Source organism: Athene noctua, chromosome 3 (genome assembly GCF_965140245.1).
Source record: "Athene noctua chromosome 3, bAthNoc1.hap1.1, whole genome shotgun sequence".
NCBI lineage: Eukaryota > Metazoa > Chordata > Aves > Strigiformes > Strigidae > Athene > Athene noctua.
The window spans coordinates 88,449,164-88,472,533 of record NC_134039.1 but is presented as its reverse complement, the minus strand read 5'-3'; the positions used below and the strand labels follow the sequence as shown (position 1 = coordinate 88,472,533).

General features: G+C 58.6%; 3 protein-coding genes across 6 annotated transcripts; 1 reads left to right on the top strand and 2 right to left on the bottom strand.

Moving 5' to 3' along the window:
• Positions 1–116: 116 nt before the first annotated feature.
• Positions 117–6,848, top strand: RABL2B (RAB, member of RAS oncogene family like 2B). Of its 3 annotated transcripts, none has more exons than XM_074903640.1 (8): positions 117–279; positions 371–400; positions 617–696; positions 2,960–3,039; positions 3,974–4,085; positions 5,740–5,837; positions 6,077–6,160; positions 6,452–6,848. In XM_074903640.1, exons 1-8 carry the CDS (start codon positions 158–160, stop codon positions 6,530–6,532), a joined length of 687 nt encoding a protein of 228 aa, XP_074759741.1. In that variant the 5' UTR covers positions 117–157; the 3' UTR covers positions 6,533–6,848. The 3 variants fall into 3 exon arrangements, with proteins under 3 accessions (XP_074759741.1, XP_074759742.1, XP_074759743.1); XM_074903641.1 differs by having other exon boundaries at positions 6,059–6,160; positions 6,452–6,590; XM_074903642.1 differs by lacking the exons at positions 117–279; positions 371–400; positions 617–696 and adding an exon at positions 1,182–1,372 and having other exon boundaries at positions 6,452–6,842.
• Positions 6,849–6,891: 43 nt separating this feature from the next.
• Positions 6,892–12,313, bottom strand: ARSA (arylsulfatase A). 2 transcript variants are annotated; one of them, XM_074903639.1, is made up of 9 exons: positions 11,964–12,313; positions 11,512–11,620; positions 11,380–11,421; positions 10,733–10,951; positions 10,100–10,269; positions 9,508–9,632; positions 9,211–9,338; positions 8,707–8,809; positions 8,292–8,593 (listed from the first exon to the last, which is right to left on the bottom strand). In XM_074903639.1, the coding sequence occupies exons 1-9, from the start codon at positions 12,194–12,196 to the stop codon at positions 8,292–8,294; spliced, it is 1,431 nt and encodes a 476-aa protein (XP_074759740.1). In that variant the 5' UTR covers positions 12,197–12,313. The 2 variants fall into 2 exon arrangements, with proteins under 2 accessions (XP_074759739.1, XP_074759740.1); XM_074903638.1 differs by having other exon boundaries at positions 6,892–8,593; positions 11,380–11,620.
• A 1,622-nt stretch (positions 12,314–13,935) lies between these two features.
• On the bottom strand, positions 13,936–22,710 carry ACR (acrosin). Its single transcript, XM_074901692.1, is given in 8 exon segments — positions 13,936–14,342; positions 15,262–15,456; positions 15,690–15,714; positions 16,554–16,724; positions 17,196–17,347; positions 17,625–17,890; positions 18,225–18,423; positions 22,689–22,710. Coding segments are annotated over 8 exon segments (1,437 nt in total).
• Positions 22,711–23,370: the final 660 nt, after the last annotated feature.

Here is a 23,370-nt window from a genome sequence, read left to right as displayed (position 1 = left end):
AGGAGGGGCGGGGCAGGGCTCCCGGTGACGCAACGGGGGCCCGGGGGAGGCGGGGCCTGGGGCGGGGCCTGGTGGGAGGCGGAGTCTCAGAGGGCGTGGCCTGAGGCGAGGCGGGTCCCGCCGTGTCGCGCAGCAGCGGGGACGCGGAGGCACTGTCATGGCGGATGCGGCGGCGGAGCAGGCCCGGGCCCGGGCCCGGGCCCAGGATGAGGCCGCGGCCGGCGCTGAGGAGACCGTGAAGATCATCTGCCTGGGCGACAGCGCCGTGGGCAAGTCCAAGTGCGTGGCGCCCGGCCGGTTCCCCGCGGGGAGGGGCGGGAGGGGCGGCTCGGTGCCGCGGCCTGACGGCTGCGCGCTGCTCTCTCCGCAGGCTGCTGGAGCGGTTCCTGCTCGACGGCTTGTATCCTTGCGCTGCGCCGGCCGCCGCGCCTCCGCTCCCTCCGTATTCCCGGCCCCGCGCCCGGAGCAGCCCCGCGCCGCCGCCAGGGGGGCGGCCCGGCTCGGGGAGCGGCGGCGGGCCCGGCCCGGGGAGCGGGTCAGCACCGGGCCCGGCGCCGGCGGGTCGCTGCGGAGGGGGGGGACGTACTCTTCCGTCGGTTCCTTAACACGGGCGCAGCCGCCCCCAGCAGCTCTCCACCTTCGCCCTGACGCTCTACAAGCACCGTGCTCGGGTGGACGGGCAGGAGGTCCTCGTGGGTAAGTGGGGGGGCCCCGCCGGGTGCTCCGGGGCCCCGTGGGCTCCGGGGACAGGGCGGTGCCGGCGTGTGCGGAGAGGGAAGAGCAACGGTGCTGTCGGCATATGCAGCAGAACACGGACCCAAAAAACATGGGCTGCCAGACAGTGGTGTGTAGACAGGAACATGGGGGACTGAAGGGATCACAGAGTGGTTGGGGCTGCAGGGACCTGCGGAGCTCATCCCGAGCAGCCCTGCTCAGGCAGGGACACTGCAGCCGGCTGCCCAGGGCCAGGACCAGGAGACTTCTGGACGTCTCCGGGGATGGAGACTCCACAACCTCCCTGGGCAGCCTGTGCCGGTGCTCAGTCGCCCTCGCAGTGGGAAAAGGGTTTCCCCATGTTCAGAGGGAACCTCCCGTGTTCCAGTTTGTGCCCGTTGCCTCTGGTGCTGTCACGGGGCACCACTGGAAAGAGCCTGGCTCCACCTTCTCTACACTTCCTTCAGGCATTTATGCTCAGTGATGGGACCCCCTGAGCCTTCTCTTCCCCAGGCTGAAGAGTCCCGGCCCTCTCAGCCTTTCCTCACAGGAGATGCTCGTGTCCCTTCACCATCTCCGTGGCTCTTTGTTGGACTCTCTCCAGTATGTCCATGTCTCTCCTGTACACAGGAGCCCAGAACTGGACCCAGTGCTCCAGGTGTGGGTTCGCCTCTCGTTGATGTTCAGTAAACTCAAATAAAAGATGGGGGTTTTTTAACCAGTGAGTGAAATGACTATTAAAGCAACTTGTGAAGGTATGGATACATATGTCAGTGACTTACTTTTAACATGGATTTAGTACTTTAAGTAACTTGCTCTAGTCTGAGTAATTCATCTGGCCTGTGTCGTACAAGAGTTCAGGGTCTTCTGTCTTCACCTTTTATGAACATAATGCTAATCGTACAAGCTGCTTTGCAGAGAAGACCTGTCATGAAGTGTGATTTGTAAAGACAGGTGGTTTGAACTGAACACTTTAAATTGTGCAAAATTACCACTTCCCTTGCTGGTGTAATTTTTTTCTGTGGTGAGCTATTCTTAGTGGCCATTGTCAAATTCCTTGTGGTAGAGTTAGGATTGCATTAAAATGTGGTGTATTTCTTTACTCTATGAATCTTATTTTTCCCAAGGATTTTAAGGTGGATAAATTCCTACGTTCTGGAGTGACATGGGGTATGACAGGCAAGATCTGGAGGATTTAGTAATAAAAGCAGCAGTGTTTTTCAATAAGCTGTGACAAGTTCTCTCATGACAGCTGCCACATTATTTGGAAGTTGATTTGGGGACATTCAGTAGGTCACGGTCACTTTTTTCCTTGTAAGTGAGGATTCTGGAATGACACATTAAAAGGATCAGGCAGTTTTAGAAGCTAAGTGAAACAGCCCCAAATGAATGCCAGTGTGGTCTGATGAGTACTTGTCTATATTTTGGGCAGTTGAAGAAGTCACCAGCCTGTGAGTCTCATACAGTGTCCAGTCAGAAACTAATTTCAATGCAGAGCAAGTGCTAAGGAAAGTGGCTTATTAGGCTTTGAGTGGAGTAGCATACTTCAGTCTATCTGATACAAGTGTGCCTATGTCTGGTAGTTCTTAGTTGAAGCTGCGTAAATTCACACAGCAAATAAGACACAAATATCAGCTTATAAAGCCAGTAAGAGGAGAGGGGGAGATCTCTACCTGAGAGACACAAAGAGAAAAAGGCATTAAAATATTGATGACTGTTCAGGTCTGCACCTAGTCTACAAGGTACTTAATGAATTGGGACCTGTCTGTCTCAGGCTGGCTTACTGACCCTTCATCATTTTAGAACGAGCCGTGCCCCTGGAAGGAGCAGAGTTAAACTGTCTGCGAAAGGAGATGGAACAGTTCTTGTGGTGGCACCTGGCTGTTTGTCACGGTGTCAGAAATCAAGATGTTTAGATTTTGTTTCCTGTTGCCATCTCTAGTGGCAGAGTACCACATATCGTCATCAGTCTTTGCACTTTTGACTGGCTTTGTCTTACTGTCCTTTATAAGCCGTGTCTACCGATGGCTTCTCTTTTGCTAATGCCTATAGCAGAGTTCAGTGTCTGCACAACTAAGCCTAGCTAAGAAGAGGTCCTAGTTTTGGATGATCTCTTAGCCCTGGAATGTTTCAGATTGATGAGATTAAATCTGGTATGTGACCATGAGTAAATGGACTGGGTTTAAGTTATGAGGAAGAACTTGGAAAGTTGTGTCATTCTAAGTGTGTTTTTTGTGTCTTACAGACTTCTGGGACACAGCTGGGCAGGAGAGGTTCCAGAGCATGCATGCGTCCTATTACCACAAGGCTCATGCCTGTATCATGGTAAGGGTAGCGTCCAGCCGTGATGTGGTGGAGTTTTGACTCACAACAGTCCCTGCTGACACTAGGCCTGTATGTTTTTATGGTTACACTGCCTTGTATTTCTTGTCTCTTCTAGTGGTTCAAAAAACTTTCCTATATTGTTCTTTGTTCTCTCACCAGACAAAACCAGTGTAGTTAGCTCTCTTCTGTCTTTCCTGATAGCACTTTTACTATATTCCCTGGCTTTCCTGTCTTCTGAATTTATTTACTCTTGTCACTGTCTTTCCAGTCAGGTGGTACATACAGCAGAATATCCTTGTTAGAAGCTGTTGTGTTGGAGGTGGTGTGAGGGAGAGGGTGTTCCTCTCTCGTTCTGCAATCTGACTATGCATTATGTAATACGAAACTGTTCTGACACATTCTGCAGGGGTACCACATAAGACATTCTTCTCCGTTCTTCCGTCCTTTCTATTTTGCTATACTTTGTGCTTCCTATTTATTAGGTCAAATCAGTCGTGTTTCCTGACTCTTACTCTGCTTAAGTCTCTTGATTTGTACAGTTGCTCTAATTTTCCACTATTTCTCATCACTTGTGAGCATCAGTCAACTTCATTGGTATTTTAATTGTTAAAGTAGAGAAGCCTCACATCTGACCTGACTTAGCAGAACAGATCTTTCCCGCTGCCATGGGTGGTAGAGTGCTTGTCATGGTATGAAATAAGAATGTAAAGGAAAATGAGGGACTGTTTCCTGCACCATGCAAAGAAACAGGCTGGCTGCACGTTTCAAGGCTTGCTGGATATTCTCCCTTTGCTCTTCCATCCTAACAGAGGCCAGAATCCTTTGTTGATATACTCCTGAGACAATTCTGGATTCTGTACTTGTGTTTGGTGCAGTGGGTTGGTCAGGAGCTGTCCTGCTGTTGGTCCCATGATAGCTGGTTCTTTTTTGGAAGGTGTTTGATGTGCAGCGGAAAGTCACCTACAGGAACTTGAACAGCTGGTACAAGGAGCTGAGAGAATTCCGCCCGGAGATCCCTTGCATTGTGGTGGCCAACAAAATTGATGGTGAGTGTATCTTCTTCTTTCAACCTCTCAGGATTGTGATGTGATTCTCTTCTGACCTGGCTGAGGAAGAATGTCATCCATCTGTTAGGTCCAGATGAGTTCTTGAGTAATAAGTCCCTCAGGGCTGTATTTTACCAGACAATAGCTGGATCCTCTACTGACATTGCATGCTGTTTTATAGGCTCTTGCCCTTTTTTTACTAGCAATTAAAAATACAAAACTGATCCATTTAAAGTTCACTCAAGCGATGTCCTTCCAATTCTGTCCTTACCACTGCCCATTTCATCCAGCAAGAACCTAAAAGCTGATTGGAGCAGTACCTAGTCAAAAATTGCAGGATGTCTTTCTGCAAAAGGAGCATAACCCATGATGTCGCTTCCCCAGTTACTGCCTTTGTATTGCTAATTCTGCCTGCAGGTTACCATGGGGCTCCTCTGTGCTAAAGTGTCTAAACATACCTGCTAGCAGAATCGTTCACCTTCCTCTGCAGAGGAACCCAGCTAGGCACTTGTGGTTGCTGTCATTTGGGTTGTGATCTCTGAAATCACCGCAGCTACAACCAGGTGTGTCACCTGCAGAAGGTGTCTGCGCTCCCGCTGTAGTCTGTGGCAGTTCATTTGGTTCAGGGGTGTGGTTTAGGACACGATTGATCTTGCCTAATAAAAGCCTTTCCTATGGGATGGCCAAGCCAGCCGTGAATGCACAGATTGCACGGACTGTACAGGAAGTCCGAGGCAAAGGGACGTGGTGTTGGCAGCCGTACTGTAGACACAACCTCTGCGTAGATGAACCCTGCCCTTAGTGTGTGTGTGCGGGCGCTGCTCCAGGAGTCCTCTCCCCACGCCCAGGTGAGGCAGGGATCGGCCCACAGCTCCCAGCACGGGCCCAGTCTGCACAACAGTTGATCCAGCTCCCTGCATGGAGGCTGGAGCGGCTGCCTGGGGGGGGGCTCGCTGGAGTCTGAACTACCTCAGCTGTGGCTTCTGTGGGAGCAGGCGGGTCATCCGGAGCCATCCTCCTGTGCCGGCACACAGGCTGTCAGCACGTCCCGCAAACATTCTTCCAAAACTGCAATAAAGCCTCTGGCCTACTGAGAGGTTGGGGTAGCTGGACCTGCCTGCCTGCTAAATAAAAATATGTAACAGTTGAGTCATTTGTATACTGTGAGCGTGCCCTTGACTCTCAGGAACATAGGTAACATGGCATAAGGGCATGGGGAGTTCTGCTTAAAAAGGCCAAATGGGAGGGAGAGCCATGACTAGTGCTGTCAGTGGTGTCCAGGTCGTGTGGGATACAGCAAAAATCACGGGGATGTGCCTGGCAAACATTGGTAGTTGCCGCACAGCAGAGGAACTGGCGTGTTCTAGCTGCAAAGCATTATTTATTTATGGCACCTCAGAACCCATCTGTAGTTTAGTCAAGCACTGTGGATAAACCAACACAAGCTCTTCGTGTTTTCTTGTCAGTGGTTTGCTGATACTGTTGCTTTTAAAACCCTGTAGCCCTTGGGGAGGACTCTCCTAGCTCTGCACTACAGTGAGGAGGCCCTGACAGCTACACTGGGCTCTGGCCTCCATCCGTTCCACCACTCCTCCATGTGTTGGCGTTCTGCCTACAGTGGTATTTTACTGACCACTTCTTTTTTTGCCCCCAGCGGATATGAAGGTGACCCAGAAAAGCTTCAACTTTGCCCGGAAGTTCAGTTTGCCCTTTTACTTTGTGTCTGCTGCGGACGGCACCAACGTAGTGAAGGTAAAACATGGCTGTTTGGCTCAGCGTCTGCAAGACCCCCATGCAGCCCAAGGACATGGAGAGGGCTGTAGGCACAGAGAGCAGAAAATGGGCTCATACCTCTGCTTGGCTGCTTGTGAGGGCCTGGCAGCTATAGGTAGTCACAGAGGTTGTTTTTTTTCTTGGGGTGTGGGAACAGTTTCTGTATGTTGCAGAACCCCAGTGCCCTTTAGAGTGACAAGCATTCTCCTTCTCATCAGCTCTTCAACGATGCCATCAAACTGGCAGTTGCCTACAAACAGAATTCAGGAGATTTCATGGACGAGGTCATGCGAGAACTGGAGGTAAGAAAGGCTCTACTTCCTGCACTCCTCCTAAGTCATTGGCAGCTCTGCTCTTTTTCCCCTCAGGGAAAGCAGAGCCTGTGGCAAAGGGTGAAACTGGAGCATGGAAAGATTTGCCTTATTGCGGTGACCCCACGGGGCTTGTGTGCTGCTCATGTCTCGGTTGGAAGGGCTGAGGTGGTGACCCTCTGAGGAGCCCGCGCTGCCCTGGACTGAATTTGAAAGAACCACAGCAGAGTATAGCTGTTACTTTCATGCTTCTCAGCAGTTCCTTGTCCTGCTCCTTTCCAGAGCTTTGACCTGCAGAAGGAGGGTGAGACTTTGTCGGACAAAGAGGAGAGCTGCCCTGAAGAGAAGCCCCCATCTGCCTAAGCCCCGGACCCCGAGTCTGTTTTTCCCTTTGCTCTAGGCTTCTGGGGCTAGCTAGGGCTGGCCTTCACAGAGGAAAGTGAGTTTTCTCATGCCCCAGAGCTCCAGCGATGGGCAGTGGGGCCTCTCCCCTTCTTGTGGGAGACTGTCCGGGCACAACACTGCCTGCCATGCTCAGGGAGAGGGCGAGAGCACCCCACGGCCGTAGTTACCGTGTCCTTCGGGGCAAAGTGCGCCAGGAGAGCTGAGCCATGCCTGGACCTGCAGCGGAGGGTCCTGCCCAGCTGCTTCAACAGGACGTACTGGAGAAAAGAAACACTAAAGAATTTTTTTATAAAGCTTTAAGCACTTTTGTTAGCAGACAGTCCAGTTACTACACAGTGCCAGCCCGCCCATTGCTCTCACAGCCTCACCGCTGCTGCCTCTGTCCAGTCCATGATCTCTGCTGCAGTTTCTTCGGGTTTCCTTCCCCGTTCTGTTGTGGAGCAGCCAGATCCAGACTTCTAAACACGGGGGTTTCTCCTTTCAGATCCACTAGAGCTGAATCTGGTGGACTGTCACACCCAGGAGGCTTCTCCTGTCCTGGCCTGATGGAGGCGGCTGTGGCTGTTCCAGGGTGTGTTCAGGAGACTGACGGTGCATTCCGAAGGGCCAGATACAAACACAGACACACAGTTAATGTGAACAGCAAAACAGGTCGACACAGACAGCAATGTCTTTACCCACATGTATGTAACCACCCCTTATACAAACACAAGCGCAGGCCAGTCCTTTCCTGCCTTTCCAGGTGACCAGGATGGGATGTTTTAGTGAAACACAAACACACCTTTGCTCCCTGGACTCAAGCACAGCACGTGCAGAGATTCCTCATGTAACAGCATGGAACTTAAGTCCATGTGATATTCGCGGCTGGGTGTCGAGCCCCTTACCCAGCCATCCGTGTGAAACAGATCCGTGTCTCCCAGGCTGTGCGAGTCCAGTTTCAAGCTCACTGGTGCACTGTACACACACACTGGGATCCCGCCAGTAGCCACACCAAGACCCTCTGTGTTCCCAGTCACTGTCCCCAAAACCTCTTGCCCCCTGTGACCAGTGGTCCGTTCCTCCACTGCACCCTCCCCTCCCCTCTGACCAGGCTTGGGCTCAGCCCTGTGGAGTGACTTTATTTTTGGCCCCGCTGTTGATCAGCCCCAGCGTCCCTGACAGACCTCGCCAGAGCACCAGCCCTGCTGGCCGCCGGCCATGCCTGCACCCGCAGCGCTCACGAGGGCTCCGGGGTGCTGAGCAGGCCCCGCGCCGCTCCCGCCAGGCACGTCTGCGCCAGCTGCAGGGTCCTGCACGGCCCGTCCAAGCCCTGCCCTCGCCGGGGATGGTGCTGCTGCCCCAGCTCTGCTCCCACCCAGGGGGGCACCACCTGCCCCAGCTGCGGGGGGGGGTCTCGGGACACAGGGACAGGCCCTTTGCTTCTTGACCATGGTTTGAAGGGAGCAGTTGTGGCTCTGGAGACGGCGCTGCATCACGGTCCCACCCTGACCAAGTTGGGGTTTCTGTCAGGAGGCCCCAGCCTGGGCATCCAGCAGGGAGCAGAGGCTGCGCCGAGCCGCGCTCCGGGCGGGGCTGTCGCCTCCCCAGCGCTCCTCGGGCAGAGGCGTCGCAGGGCCAGAGCTGCGGGGCAGCTCGAGGGGCGAGCTGGGTTAGTGGGGGCAGGGATCGGGATGGGGTTCCAGCGTGGAGCAGCAGAAGGGGCCGGAGCAGCGAGCGGCTAGGAGCAGCGGCAGCAGGAAGGCTTCGGAGTGCAGTTTGGTACGCAGCAGGGCTGCAAGGCGGGATCCCTGCCCTTCCTTAGCTGGCTCTCCCCAAAACTCATGTGCTGTTCAAAAAGCACTTTCTGCAGCTTGATCTCCTTCAGGACCTGCAGAACCTCCGGCCCCACGCTGCCCTGCAGCAGGTCATAGTTCTCAGCCGGGTCTGAGTCCAGGTCAAAGAGCAGCGGGGGCAGGTGAGGGGTCAGCGGCGTCAGCCCATGGCAGGCCTGGTCTGGGGTCGTATCGCTGTGAAAGGAACCTGCAAAAGAGACCCCCAGGTACAGCTTGGTTTCTCCTCTTGGAGCTTTGGACGGCAAAACCGCACGGGACTTCACCAAGTTGGGCGTGTGGAGGGACGGCAGCAGCACTAACCTTGGGTGAAGTAATGGGCCTTGTACTTGCCCAGCCTGACAGCGAAGGGGCCGTGCAGCGGGTCGGGGGACGGCGGGTAGAAGAACATCGTCCGACGGGGACTCTGTGGGGAGCAGCAGAGCTGAGCTCACCTGTGTAGCCACAAGCCTGAAGAGCCTGGACACGAGCAGCAGAGCCTGCAGGGACTCGCAGGAGCCCCGGTGCTACAGCTGGAAGGTGGCTGGAGGGGGAAGCTGATGAGCAGCAGCACCCTGTCTGCTCCAAGTTACCGGGCTCAGTCCATCCACTGCAGCCGCGGGGGTTTGGCTGGGCCACACGTTGCAGTTGTCAGAGCAAAGCAGCCTGGGGGAGCCCAGGAATGCCAAGGCATGACCCAGGCCAGACAGAAGGTCCCAGCTCATGGACGTCCCCAACTGCCAGCTGGTCCCACTCCCCAGGCACGCAGCTCCAGCCCCGCACCCGGCCTGCACGCACAGTGCCGGCCGAACCAGCCGCAGGACTCACCTTCCCTGACCCAAACAGCACGGGGCTCAGGTCATAGCCATCCAGGGCAACTCTAGGAAGGGCTGCTCCAGCCAGGGCAGCCAGCGTTGGCAGGATGTCCAGGGTGCTTGCCAGCTCATGCGTCACTCCTGTCACCCACCACAGCAAGGCACAAGGAAAGGTTAAAGCACCTGATCCCGCTCCCATCCCTGCCACCCTCACTTCTCTCCCACCCTCTGCTTGTCCCAGGGCAGGCGAGCTGCTGCGCCACCTCGGCTGGCATCAGCAGCAGAAGGCACGAGCGCTGCCCAGTCTCACCCGGAGCGACACGGCCTGGCCAGTAAGCCACTGCTGGTTCCCGCATGCCACCTTCGTACGTTGTGCCCTTCCCACACTTGAGAAGGCCAGAGCTGCCTCCGCGAGCCATCCGCATGGTGGAAGGGCTGTGAGAGAAGAGCCACCAACCATCAGCGTCGCAGGTTCAGGCCACCCCCTCCCCAGTGCTGCCGACGGGCCGTGGTGAGAGACACGGTGCCGGCGTGTGACACTGCCATGCTCCCCAGCCTTAAGAGGCGGGAGGCAGGCGGAGAAGCCAAGGGGTGCGAGACACCGAAGCAGGGCACTGGCCCAGTGCCACTCACACATGAGGGGAATCGGGGTGTATTTGGGCTGCTGCACGCTCCTGGCCTGAACCCTGCGAGGGCTCTGCCCGTGAGGAAGGACACAGCTGAGTCACAGGAACAGGGACTGCACTGGGTCCTCTCCAGAGTAGTGTCCACCTCTTTCCTTACTGCAGGTCACCGGGGTCTCACCTGGCAATGCCTCACCACATCCCTTTTGTCCCAGGTCCCCCAGGCCACGGCAGCAGAATCTTATCAGTGATGAAATCCCCGCTGCTGAGCCCACTCACCCATTGTCAGAGGTGAAGAACACCAGGGTCGAGTTTGCAAGACCATTTTCTTGCAGCGCCTCCAGCAGCTGTCCCACCGAGCCGTCAAACTCCAAGAGCGCGTCACCAAAGGGCCCACGCCGCGACTGCCCTACGTACTCCTGGCTTGAGAACTGGGGGTAGTGTGTGTGCTGGAGGAAGAGCAGAGGAGATGCCTGTGCACACTCCCAGAGCTGCACCTGGTACCCAGTTCACCCGGGGACAGTTAGCACCCCAGCTGGGACATGGAGATATGTGACAACAGCCGTGAGAGGAGAGGAGGCTTGTCCCCAAGCTTCAGAAGCATCTCTCAGCAATGGCACAAAGGAGCTGAGCCCCGGGAGAGGATGATGAGCCCCAGAGCGGGAAGTTTTCCCAAGTGGGCTCCTGGCCCAGAGACATGGGCAAAGCTCCAGGAAGAAGCAGCCCGAGAACATTATCAGATCGGTGCTGCCATGAGACGTGGGCATGGGAACAGCAACCCTGGGTCATCCAGGAGCAGGTATGACTGCTCAGCACAGTGCTGGGGCTGCAGGGGCTGAGACCCCTGCACTCCCCACAGGACAAAGGCTCCCTTCCCACCCTCAGCCCGGAGCAGCCCTCCCCTTCTCCTACGTGGGAAGCATAGTAGAGCAGGAAGGGGAGGCCTCGTCGGGCACAGTCAGCGATGAAGTCCCGGGAGAATTTGTTGTAGAGTGGCACCAGATCGGGGAAAGAGACCGGCTGCTGCACAATGCTCTGGTTCCAGAGCAGCGGGACTGGCACTATGCCTTGGTCACAAGTGCCAAAACACTTGATGTCGGGTGGGAAGCAGGTGAGATTCTGGCAAGGGCCCTGGAGAGAACAAAAAACACTCTGTCTTCTACCTGTGCTGCAGGACTGTGAGGGGAAGGGAGCAGAGTCTCACAGCAGCCCACCACCAGGTCCTACAGGCACTCTTTGGGTGGCCACTCCCAGAAGCACAGGGGTCTGTCCCTGGACCATGCTGCTCCATCATCATCTTCTCCTGGCAGCAATCTGGATGTTTCTTTGTAGCCCAGGTGCTGACCCTCCCTCCCTTGACAAAGGCCGTATGTTCCCCTGCACCCACATTCTGCAGAACTGCCCTATCATACAAGCACCTCGGGAACTGGCTTTCCCCACCAGCACCCATCTCCCTGACCTGCAGACACCCACACCCAGGCAAGCACCATGGCCCACATGCTCTCCAGCAAGCTTCACCTCTCAGGCGCTCTCCCAGCCCGACCCAGGACACCCCTCACCTGGTCATGGGAGTAGGGCACCCCCAAGAAATGGTCGAAGCCCTGGTGGATGGGCAGGAAGGAGCCATTAATCCCCAGGCCCAGGTGCCACTTGCCAACCATGGCTGTGGCATAGCCCTCAGCCTTCAGCACCTCTGCAATGGTGACCTCTGACAGCGGCAGGCCTCCCCGTGAGTCTGGGCTGAACACACCGGGGTACACCCCAGAGCGCATCTGGAACCGGCCCGTCAGCAGCGCTGCCCTACAGGAGAGAGCGGAGAGAGAGGAGAGGGCGTCACACCGGACGCAGCACGGGCCAAGGTGCTCAGCCTCCTCAGAGGGTGCCCCGGGGGCTCCTCGGCACTGGCAGCTTGGCCCTGCAGTCTTACGGCCGCCGCTGCCACCTCCCTGCCCGCTGGGATGCTCGACTGGTCCCTTCGCCGAGCAGCCGCACCTTCGGGCCTCCTGGGACACGGCAGGTTTGTCACCCCTCCGTTCCTCCCAGCACCGCAGCTCCCCAGCTGGGTGCCAACGCCGCCTCCACCCCGGCCCCGGGGCCCTGCAGCACCGGCCAGCAGGTGGGACGGGAGCAGCGGGGCACGCACCGGGAGGGGCTGCACACCGGGGAGCTGCTGTAGAAGTTGGTGAACCGCAGCCCTCGGGAAGCCATCCGGTCCAGGTTGGGCGTGGCAGAAGAAGGGTGTCCGTAGCTCCCCAGGTCCCCGAAGCCCAGGTCGTCCGCCAGCACCAGGACGAAGCTGGGGGGGGCGCCGGCCGCTCCGCGCAAGGCCAGCAGCAGCAGCAGGGCCCACGGCAGGGCCCGGCCCCTCGGCCCCATGGCGTGGCTCGGCTCGGCCCGGCTCGGCCCGGCTCGCCTCGGCACGGCTCGGCACGGCTCGGCTCGGCACGGCTCGGCACGGCTCGGCCCGGCTCGGCACGGCTCGGCACGGCACGGCTCGGCACGGCTCGGCTCGGCTCGGCACGGCTCGGCACGGCTCGGCACGGCTCGGCTCGGCACGGCTCGGCTCGGCACGGCTCGGCACGGCTCGGCTCGGCACGGCTCGGCACGGCTCGGCTCGGCACGGCTCGGCCCGGCACGGCTCGGCTCGGCACCAACGGCCCCGCCGGCGCCCGCCTGACCCGCGCGGGCGGTCACATGATCGGGCACCCCGCGGGGCACGCCGGGAGCCGCGGGGCACGCCGGGAGCCGCAGTCCGCCGCGGGCCCGCCCGGGGAAGGGCCGGGCCGAGCTTCGCAGCCGCCTCCCGGGCCGGCGTACGCGGTGCCGGAGGCCTCTTAGGACCCGGGTCAGCCCCCAGGTGCTGCGGTCGAGGGGGGTTTGTTACCCACAGCGGTTCCCCACAGAACCGCCCTCAGCACCGCCCGGGGCCGCGGGCTGCGGGCTCAGCCCGGGTGTCCGGCCCCGGGTCTCTGAGGGAAAAGGCCTCGCGGCCGCCGGCAGCCCAGCCTGCGCCCAGCCGCACCGGGGCTGGGGCCAGGAAACAGTGAGGCTGTTCTGGGAGCAGAGGGACACCTCGGTGTGTGTTGGCGGGCAGATGGCCTCCCGCTGGGGCCGGGGGGCCTGGGGGCATGTCCCCTGCCACCTGTCTGGCCAGCCCAGGCCGCCGCTCCCGGCCTTCAGGGGAGCAAATGAAGATCTAGATGCACAGAGAGTACAAAATCCCCTGGGACAGGCAGAGAGTGTGCCACTCTTTGGGGAAGGCTGGGGCCTACAGGGTCTGGACACTTTTCAAGCAAAGTTTGTTTTCATACCGCAATGACAGACTTTCATGTTAGGAGTGAAGTGGCCTGGGCATGGGAGCCCATTTCCTGCAGATACCTGTCATCAGAGCAAGGAAGGGACAGTGCAACAGCACTTCTCTGGGGGAAGGGAGCGATGAGGAACGAGGAGGAAAAGGGGAAGTTCTGCACCCTGAGAAGGCTGTACCCTGTTGCTGTGTCTGCTTTTGAAAGTCAGAGAAAGCTCAGGAAATGGGCACAGACAGGAATTGAGATTGAATGTCCTGAAGACCTCCATCTGTTCCGTTTATCCAAAATGAGATGAGAGCAGGACGAGAGGTGGTGCGCAAGCGTGGGCGACAGCAGTCTAGGATTAACCACACAGCAGGCAGAGAGGAGGAGTTTCAGCCCAAAGACAATGTGGGGGTAAGAATGGCTAATGTCCCAGCCTGGATGTTCTCATGTAGACACTCTGGTTTGGACCCAATCTGTGTAATCAGCCTGTTCTAGGTTTTCTTGTTACCAGTCAGAATTTCTTAGGATCCATCCCACTTTTACAACCTCTTTCTAATGTGCTGGAGAACTGTGCGTTCCGTCGCTCCCTGTTCTCCACTGTTCAGGCTGTCCTCGTAGCCCGTGCCCTTCTCCTGCATGAAGGAGCATGGAGCATCCAGCCCCTGCCTCCTGACAGCCCAGTCCCTGGCACAGGAGAATGCTGGGGCTGCTGCTGCTGATGTGCGCTGCCATCAATTATTCAGGGCCCAGAGGCAGAGCGAGGAGGCTGGTGCTGCAGCAGGAGGCAAAACTGCTGCATAATTCATAGAGCCCACTTTGCTCCTAGGGCATGGCAGTGCCCACCGAGCAGGGCCTGGCCGCAGGGATCAGGATGCAGGGGGCTGGCAGCGCCCCATTGAAGGGACAACGGCTGGGGCTCTGCGCTCGGGGGTGGCCACTGTGCCGGGACAGTGTTTCAGAGACCAGACAAGGAGAAGGGCGGGAGGCGTGGGGCCGTCTGCGCTGTGTGCGGGTACCCGGGCCACGGGAGCCCGGGCAGGGCACCGCCCGACTGCCCCAACCCGCCCGGGTGCCAGCAGGCACGGGCAGGACACGCAGGTGGACGGTGTCCAGGCGGCTGGAGAGGCCCCAGCGGCGGCGGCGCTGCGGGAACGCAGGCAGGGAGGCGGCTGTGGGCCCGGTCCGGGAACGGGCAGGGCTGGGCTGACAGGCTGCGGCCCTGCCAGCGACTGAGGAGAGAGCGGGGTGTGAAGGGGCTGTATGTTAGTGGGGGTGCAATGCTCTCCTCTGCGCCTCTGTGTGTGTCTGCACATGTGTACGTGTGCACAGACACGTGTGTGTGCATGCATGGACTGGGGAGTCTGCACGAGCCCCTGTGGGAGGCGCATCCCACGTGTGGCTGTTCGTGGGTGCATGCTGCCGGCACGCGGGTGGGCGCACAGTGGGTGCCCGTGCGGGTGTGCGTGTGGGAATGCACCCACACACGTGTGTGCCGCAGGGTGTGCCTGTGTGTGTACGTTGTGCAGGGGGGTGTGCGCACCCTGCGTGGGGCGGTGCACCGGCTGGTGGTGCGTCCGCTCGCGCCCTGAGGGTGTGTGAACACCGTGTGTTGTGCTCTGCCTCCCAGACGTGTGTTTTGGGGTTCGGGTGTGTGCATGCTCTGGGTGTGCGTCGCACCTTCTGTTTGTGAGTGTGTACTCCGCTCATGTGCCTGCCAGAGAATTTCTCCGTGCAGAAGAGCTGGAGCTGAACTGGGAGGACTGTCATTCCCGGGAGGTTTCTGCCATCTCAGTCCAAGGGATGTGGCTGCTATTCCCATGCACAGGTACAACAGACTGGTTTGTCTTCCAAAGAGCCAGAGCACATTCTGGAACACACACACATCCTTCTTGGGCATGAATGGCAACGCAGATTAACAGAGAGCGAGCAGTACCTTCCCCAGCACTCAACACAAAGAGCACAACCCAGCCCTTGTCTTCCTCTCCAGCGGATCGGGACTGGTGTTCAGCCCTGAAACACACACACACAATCACTCCCTCATTTTGCAAGCTCAGCGTTTTCATGGTCCCTTCAATATTAGCATGGGAATTAAGTTCAATTAAATCCATGGCTGGATGTCGAGCTAGTTACCCAGTAATTGGCACAGACCTTGGGTCTTCCCAGATCTGTATCTCCTCTGCTCGTTAGCTAGTCCAGCTTCAAGTTCCCCCGTGACCCGCACTCGCACGCAGCGCTCCCGCCCGTCGCTGGCCCTAGACACGGGCAGTCTCCAGTGGCCGGGTCCCTCTGTGTTCCCTTCTGCTGCTGCTAGCAGCCAGGCCTCTGCGCCCACGTCCCCGCCGCCTACAGAGTGGGGCCACGCAGAAAGGATTTGGAATTGCTCTCAAAAAGAGGGTAGGACAGACTGTGGTGATTCAGTGAAGGCTCTGTTAAACTAGCAAACCAACCAGACATTTGCTTAGGTGTGACTGGCTCCTTTATCGCCTCTCCTTCCCATTTTCCATGCTTATACATTCCTGTCATCTTCCTTGACTCCTCCCTTTCTCCACCCCCATCTCCTCCCAGTTATTTCCCACCCTCTTGCTCCCAGGTTTGCTCCATCTGTGAACAGATTCGGGGTTTCAGGTGCTGTTAGCTAGCTGATGTGGTTTCCTGGGTACTGCTGTCCCTGCCAGATTCCTCTCCCCAAAATGACCCCAACTCTTCCTTCAATTATCTCTGAAGTGCGGCCACCTCTCACATAATTCCCCCTTAGCTACCCATGAGATCTGACTCTTCCTCACAGCACTGTGACTCCTGTCAGCTTCTCACTCTTCACTATGGTCAGCAGTTTCTCTTGTCTTGCTCAGGAGTTTCCCACGGTCTGTTCAGTGAGCTACGGCTTATGCCAGGCCCTAATCATCAGCTCCTGTGCCTTAATGCATAGCCCAGAGTTGTCTGCATGTCACATCAGTTTTTCCTCTCCTCTCTAGCCCCGATTTGCCAGTCTTCTCCATCCCATGGTGGCTCTGAGCACCCTCCTCTTGGCTTCAGCCCTTTGGAGGAACTCTTTCCCTTTGTGCCCGACGTGGCTGCCTGCAGCCTCATTTTGCAGGTGGCAGACATGGAAGTCCTTGCCTTGCACAGGAGACTGAATTGGACTGCAGCATGGTTAGCTGTGAAACTTGGCCACTTTATTTCAAGAACTAAGTCCACTTGAGCATTTGTGTGTGCTCAGAGGAGTGTGGGCAGGACCGAGCAGGCCTCTGGCACTGAGGCTCCTTTGGGTCCGCAGGCAGTGAGTGCCCCAGCAGGAGCGTAAAGAATTGCAGCAGCTTCTGGAGTGGAAAGGGGCAGGAGCTAAACCTGCCCGGCTGTGCTGGTGTTGGGCTGGGCCTCTGAAAGGGGGTTGAGGCGGTGAGAAAAGGCCTCCATGCCCGTGATGTTGGAGCAGCCCTTGCTGCTGAGTGCAATCCCATCTGTTCCAGGATCCAGTTGTAAAAGTGCTGAGTGGAGGTGTAGACTCTGGGCCGTTTTGCTCTTGCACAGCCTCTCCCCCAGCTGGTCACCCCAACGAGCCAGAAGTAGTTAGCACTCTTATCTTTGCAGATGAGAGGACCACTGCTGTCCCCCTGCAGCGGAGGAAAGAGTGTCACGGTGGTGTTGGGTGGCTGCTGGCAGCACTAGGGCCGGCTCCTTCTCTCTGCCAGCACCCCCAGAGCTGTGTCCACGGCACAGAGGCTCTGCTCAGGTGCTGGGGCCGACAGGACCCTGTCTGGTTGGGGGTGGTGGGTCCGTGGGGTAGGGCTGGCGCTCATCTCTGCATGGCGACACTGGCCGGGTGCAAGAGGGATGTTCCAGGGCTGGGAGCTGGACCTCGGCGCTGCCAGGAGCGCTGGGTGGGCTTTCTGGGCAGAGTCCCGGGCCTCTGGGGCAAGTGGGGCCCTGGGCAAGGAGCTGCCGCTGGGCAAGGGGCGGTGAGCCCTGCCAGCGGTGGGGGCCCAGCGGTCGGAGAGTGACTGGCCCGGCGAAGCCCGCGCCAGGGGGTGTCTGGGTGGCTGTAGAGGGCTGGCGGTGCCGCTGGGCGCTGCCCTGTCACGGGCTCCTCCCTGGCAGGTGTCGATGCGGCCCTGCGGGGAGCCAGCGCACAGGTTGTGGGGGTGGACGGCTCCGCAGTACCACCGGCTGCTGTTGCAGAGGTGGAGGTCGATGAGGCGGACCCGGGCCTCCCGCAGGACATCCATTGGTCCTGCGGCTGCGAGCACAGAAAGGAATTAATACCCGGCAGCTCATTGCCAGGTCTCCTGCCCTGTCTGGGTGAGCCCATTCCCTGCGGCTTGGCTTTGCATCGCGACAGGCACCGTACTGGCGATTCCCTTCTGTCTGGCCGCGGGCCCTGGGCCAGGCCCATCTCTCTATGGACACATCCCGGCAGCCAGGCTCTGGCTCTCGCCTCTGCTGTAGGAAGCCCAGCCTGCCTCCCCCGTGTGCTGAGCTCACAGTCGGGACGTGAGCACTCTTTGGGAGCTCACATGTGACTGTTGTGGCCCCTCAGCCACTGACGTAGCAGGCTGTCAGCTCCGACACTCGCAGCCAGCCATCGGGCACACAGGCGAGCTGTACGTAGTAGCTGCACTGCACGGGCTGGTCCAACTCCAGCAGCGCAACGTCGTTCCTCTTGGTGATGTTGCTGTAGCGTGGGTGAACCAGCAGCCACTTAATATTGCGCACTTGGGCCTCCAGGCCCAGCTGAGTCAAGCGGGTGGCCCCGACCACCACGTGCCACATGGTGATGTGCCTGGAAGGCAGATGGGGAGAGGGCTCAGAGGGAGCCCAGCCACGTGCTGCACGGCCCAGCAGTCCCCTGCCCTCTGCTTCATGTGGGGGAGAGGAAAGCAGTGCTACAGAGGCTGCGGCTGCCCTTGCATGCCTTGGGCTCCAGGCGTGTCGAGCTGGAGGCTGTAGAAAGCCGTGGCAGGAGCCCAGCGCTCTCCTGAGCAGCCTCTCAGCTGGGCTCTGCAGTGCCCAGGCACTGGGCATGCTGCATGGAAAGGGGACAGGAGTAGCACATGGTGCTGTGGATGGGTCACCTGTGAGTGCCGGGGTGTTTCCCTGATCCTGGCCCTCCTTACCTGGCCTCAAGGAAGCAGTGGGCTGCTGTGAGGACCCACTGTGGGCTGATGAGGGACCCTCCGCACACATGCCCCGTGCCTGCTGCCCAGGGGTCCTGGATGCTGACAATCCAGGGCCAGGCCCCTGGCAGGGCGCCTCTGCCCCCCACCGTGTGCGAGGTGTTGTCATGCAGCCAGGGGCCAGAGCCAGCAGGTCCCTCTGCAACCAGAGCACCCAGGTGCCCTTCCCTGGACCAAGTACCCTGGTACTCCAGGTACCCAGGATTAGCTGGCCCCCTTCCCCAGGCAGGACAGTCCCATTGTCTGAGACCTGCCCCCTCTCCCCTCTGAACTCCCAGCACTGAAGGGACACCACCCGCCTCAAGCAGCCCCTCAGCCCCTGCACCGTGTTCTTACCTCTGTGATTGGCATTCTTGTGGCTGCGCGATCCCAGTCAGCTGCTGTCCCCCAGTCCCACCCCACCCTGTCCCGCTGCCCTGCCCGCACCCGTGCAGCTCTGTGCTGCCGGTTGCTGCCTGGAATAAGCTTGGGACACAGAGTGCAGGCACGGGCTGGGACTAGGGCCCCAGCAGAAATAATTTGTGACTGGTCTTTAAATAAAGCAGGTTGCGTGTCATGCAGGAAGATCCCTTCCCTGCAAAGCAGACTGGGCGTGCAGCGGAGTGAGTAGGAGCAGAGGGAGGAAGCAGACCGCAGGGCGATGCTGGCTGCTCACAGCACCAGTGCTGTGCCACGGCCTGTCAGGAACAGAGCACGATACTCTCAGTGCCAGCCACAGTAACGTGGGAAATTGTTATTTTTCCCAGATGGGAGCCAAGTGAAGGTTTGTGTTGCAGGACGTGATTGGGGCCCTGTGGGCCGAGGGCTGAGGTAATGCCCCGGGGGTGATCTGAGCAGTGAGGAGGGGAGAGAACAGACCGAGGGGAGAGGAGTGTGGCAGACTGTGAATGCCTCTGAGACAGCAGTCTGGAAGACAGTGTGTTCCGGGAAAGGTGCTACAAGGGAAGAAACTGCTTCTGGCAGCCCAGCTTTTCTCCTTTGCTAACCACCCTCTCCAAAGCCCCCTGATGGGTCCCCATCCGCAGCCAGCCCCAAGCTGGCCAGGCCGTGCAAGACCCTCTCCCAGCCACTCTCCAGGCTTGGTGGTAGGACTGGGGGTGCTGCTTGGTGCAGCCTGTTGCTCTGCCTGGAGCAGGAGGGTGAGCTGAGCCCCAGGCAGTGCATCCTGGGTTTGGGGACATGTAAGGCCTCAGACAGCTCCAGGCCTGCAGCCAGCAGCCCTCTCATTGCTCCCTGGAGCAGGCTCCCGGAGAACAGGCTGGGGGAGCCCCTGGGGCCTTGGGGTCCGGGCTGGGGTGGCTGATGCTTGGACCTGGATGCTGAGGCAGTGGCCGTGGAATGGGGGCAGAGCTTGTAGTACTGTCGGAGGGCGTTTGTGGTGCTGAGGGTTGTGCAGGGCAGCACTGGCAGTGGGGAGGAGAGGGTGCCCATAAGAGCAGAGCAAGGTTGGGTGGTGAGAGAGGAGGACTTGCAGGGTGGCCTGGAGCCCAGAAGCCCAGCTGCCCGGTGCCATGCTGTGCCCCCAGGACTTCCTGGCCCTGTACAGCCCCACAGCAAAGCTCCAGCACTGCTGCTGGGACCACCACAGCTGTATGCTGGTAGATTGCTTTCTGCTCAGGGCCACTCTGTGATGGAGCCACGCACTTCTCTTCATCACGTTGAGCTGCTCTTCCACACCCTGCTGCTTCCCAGAGCTTGTCTCTCCCCCACCTCTTGCAGCTGTGAGAGGCTGTTGTGAGATAACATTTCAGAAGATGGAGCAGACACGTCTACAGCAGAGAGACTTCAGATGGGCTGGGAAGCTTGCAGCAGCTCTGCACAAAGGAGATGGCGTGCAGTCAATCATCAGATCCCCCCACCCTGCACACTGCATATTTAATAGCTCTTTGGGTCTCAATGTTTAAATCTATCTAATGAGCATTTAACTGCTTCTCAATATTTAATGCCTCGGTGTTGAGTGTAATAATCCCATGTATCACAGTGAGTGCTGGTCCATCACCCAGGGCACGGGGAGAGGCTGCAGGAGAGGTTTTACAGAGAGCCGGCGAGGCCGGGGGTTGTGCTCCATGACACCTGCGTGGATGTCAGCTTATCTCTGCACCATGAGCTCTTTCTGCTGCTCTGATGTCTGACTTCTCAGTGGTGCAATAGAGGCTGGAGATTGTCTGTGCTGGCTGGGGGTGAGGGCCTGGCGTCCTGCTGCCGGCCTGGGCTGGCAGGGTGGGGAGCTGGGAGCAGCTCAGGGCAGCCTGCGGCACGCCCTGTGCAGTGACACTGACCTCGGCCCACAAGCCCGTCCCGCACCGAGCGTCTCCTGCAGCTGCTGAGCTGGTTTGCAGCCCACCGGGCGGCAATCCTGACCAGGCAGCACCGCGGCTCTCACATCGCAGAGGCTGCGTCAAGACTCCTGGATGTGACTGCAGGGCCTTGCCTCCATCCCTGTGCGGGTGGTGACTGCAGATCGATTTACCCTGTCACTCACTGAAAGACGGTAGCCAGAAGAAGGAAGGGCCTGTTTATGTATTGTTTAGGAACAAGCAGGTACAAAACCAACAAGAGCAAACGTGCAGCTGGGGCGTGCTTCAAAGTGCCGTCCTGTGCGGCTGAGTCCTGTGCGGCTCCCTGGGGCACGGTCTGTGGGGTGCTCAGTGGACTGTCTCCATTGCTCCCTTCGCCCAGCACTGGTTCAGTGCCACCCACTGTGGTGACCGAGACCCCCTGGCCAGGAGCTGGGTGACAGGACCTGCTGTGTGGCTCGTGCCCTTGTGCCCGCTGTGGGGGCGGCTCTCTGCAGTGCAGCAGTGCGTCACTTCTTCAGGGTCTGTTTTTCTCCTCGTGCTCCCAGCCTTCTGTGGCCATTCCAGCAAAGGCAGCGATGTAATGTGGAGTGACCTCACTGCCCCGGGGGACCCTTGCCTATAAGCTTTTTGCTGAACAGATGCCCTTGGTGCCAAAGGTGAGGTACATTGACATGAGTCATCACAACCAGGTTTTTGGCCTGCGTAATGACGAGGACATGACCTTGAAGTTACCAGAGTAGCTCCTAAGGAACAGTTGGTGGGGATGGGGACAAGGAAGATGGTGTGAGCTGGCTGTGGTAGTGCATGCTCTTTGGGGATCAGAACACTGTCACTGTGTCAGGATGCCAGGGTTGGGCTGGTGTGAGTGCACAGTGTGCGCTCTGGGTGCCCTGGGCTCAGGGTCCTGCTCTGCCTGTGAGTACTGTGCGTTAGGATTGTGTTCCCATTGTTTCATGGGTTTATGTGTCACAGCCTGTGCCCAGGATGGTCCTGTGGACAGGGCTGTGCTCGCTGGCTGCTCTGCTCTGCCATGGGTCTGCCTGTGTCTTACAGGGAGCAGGTGCCACGTAGAGCTTTAGTCGTGGCAGAGACTGGGGGAGGCGATTGCCCGGCACTGCTGGATTAGGAAGGCAGGCAGGCTTGGCAGCGTGCCCCGTCTGCGTCGCCTTTGTACTCAGTATCCATGTGAGCATGCCAGGATGTGCCTACACCAGAGATGGTGAGGAGGGGAACACTGTGCCCAGATGCCATCTCACGTGTGTACAGGAGACTCTGGTGCACTCGCTGTCCCTGGAGCTCAGTCCAAGCAGATCTGGGGCAGTTACATCACATTCAGCAATGCCGTGGCATGTTGCCCCTTTTCTGCAGTATGTTTCCTGGGGCAACTGAGCACCTCCCTTGCACACTTCTCTCCAAGTTGCCCCGAGGCAGACAGCTGTGGCTCTTGCCCCACAGCCCTGAAGAGCTTTGGTTCCTGGGGCACTTCATGCCCTGGGCTTATGACTGAAGCAGCTACATCCTCCCTGGACAGGCTACAGATGTAAGGCAGTGCCTTTGTGCCAGCGGGGTCTGGGGCAACTGCTCATCTTCTGGCATGAGCCATGCCCTTGCCCCGGCTGCCTGCCTTGTGCCCCGCTGCCCCTTGCAGCGCACCTCAGCAGGCAGGGCCCTCTGGCCCGGGGGGGGTTACAGAGGATCCTGCCTCTCATATCTGCAGCGCAGGTGTGCCCAGGAACGTCACTTCCCAGGCGCTCACAGCAGGGAGATGCAGCCCCTGCCCTGCTCCAGACAGGTGCCTCCAAGCATGTCCTGAGCACCCACTGCGTGCTGCTCCCTTGGCTGGGGAGAAACTGCCCTCTCTGGCGCGGTCTGCAGAGGATCCCTCACTGCTGACTCGGAAGGGCTCCTCCACGTCTGGAAAGGCGCCTCTGGGAACCCCAGAGCTGCAGAGTTGTGCCCCAAACTGAGCACCACCACACCGAGCAAACCCTGCTGTGATCTCATAGCAGCCTGCTGTGTTAATATGTCCCTGTGAAATCATGTGGAATCACCCCAAACTGTGCTTGGCCTCCTTTGATTTAATGTCACTTCCCACCCCACTTACCTGCCTTTTCTAAAATTACCATCTCTATCGCTGTCCCCAGCCCAAGACCCATTCCCATTCCCCACCCCAGCACCATCTCTGCCGCCACCCTGATCCCTTTTCCATCCCTGCCACCAGCACAGTCCCCACCACCTATCTCACCCCTCTCCATCCCTGTCTCCATCCTGGCAGCTCCCTCCCCGCCCGCAGATCGCTGCGACTGGCTTCCAGGGTTTTTGAGGGAGAGAGATACCTGATTAATCCCAGAGTGAGCTGTAATCACATGGCAATAACTGCACGACTCGTGCTTATCTGAATGTGTAATCACAGCAATGAATAATATTCAGGGCTTAGCACCTCACTAATTAGCAGGCTGCCAGGAGGGGAGAGGCTGCTGTCAGCTTTATGCAGCAGGTCCCATCCCTCTCCAGGCTCTGCTGTGGGGAGGGGAAATGACCCCGGTCCCCGAGTTACCAAGTGCCCCCACTCGAGGCCCCACACGTGGTGCCAGACAGCTCGCACGCAGCCCTGACCCGCCCTGCTCCAGGGACTCTGGTACCCCACAGCCCAGCTCTGGCTGGGAAACTGTCCCAGATCCTGCTGTGCTGCGGGGTCCCGGCTGCCCGTGCCCTGGGCAGCAGCCGTGCCCTACTTGGCCCTGTGTTCTCATGGAGGACGTGGTGGTGGGGCACCACTCCCTGAG

Bases quoted from the DNA above. Each gene is read 5' to 3' on its own strand.
- RABL2B (XM_074903641.1), top strand. From the start codon at position 158: ATGGCGGATGCGGCGGCGGAGCAGGCCCGGGCCCGGGCCCGGGCCCAG. The intron at 697-2,959 runs GTAAGTGGGGGG...TGTGTCTTACAG, and splicing joins CGGGCAGGAGGTCCTCGTGG to ACTTCTGGGACACAGCTGGG. The intron at 5,838-6,058 runs GTAAAACATGGC...TAGAGTGACAAG, and splicing joins ACGGCACCAACGTAGTGAAG to CATTCTCCTTCTCATCAGCT.
- ARSA (XM_074903638.1), bottom strand. From the start codon at position 12,196: ATGGGGCCGAGGGGCCGGGCCCTGCCGTGGGCCCTGCTGCTGCTGCTG. The intron at 10,952-11,379 runs GTGAGGGGTGTC...TGTTCTCTCCAG, and splicing joins TGCCCTACTCCCATGACCAG to GGCCCTTGCCAGAATCTCAC. The intron at 8,810-9,210 runs GTGAGTCCTGCG...TGCTCCCCACAG, and splicing joins TGCTGTTTGGGTCAGGGAAG to AGTCCCCGTCGGACGATGTT.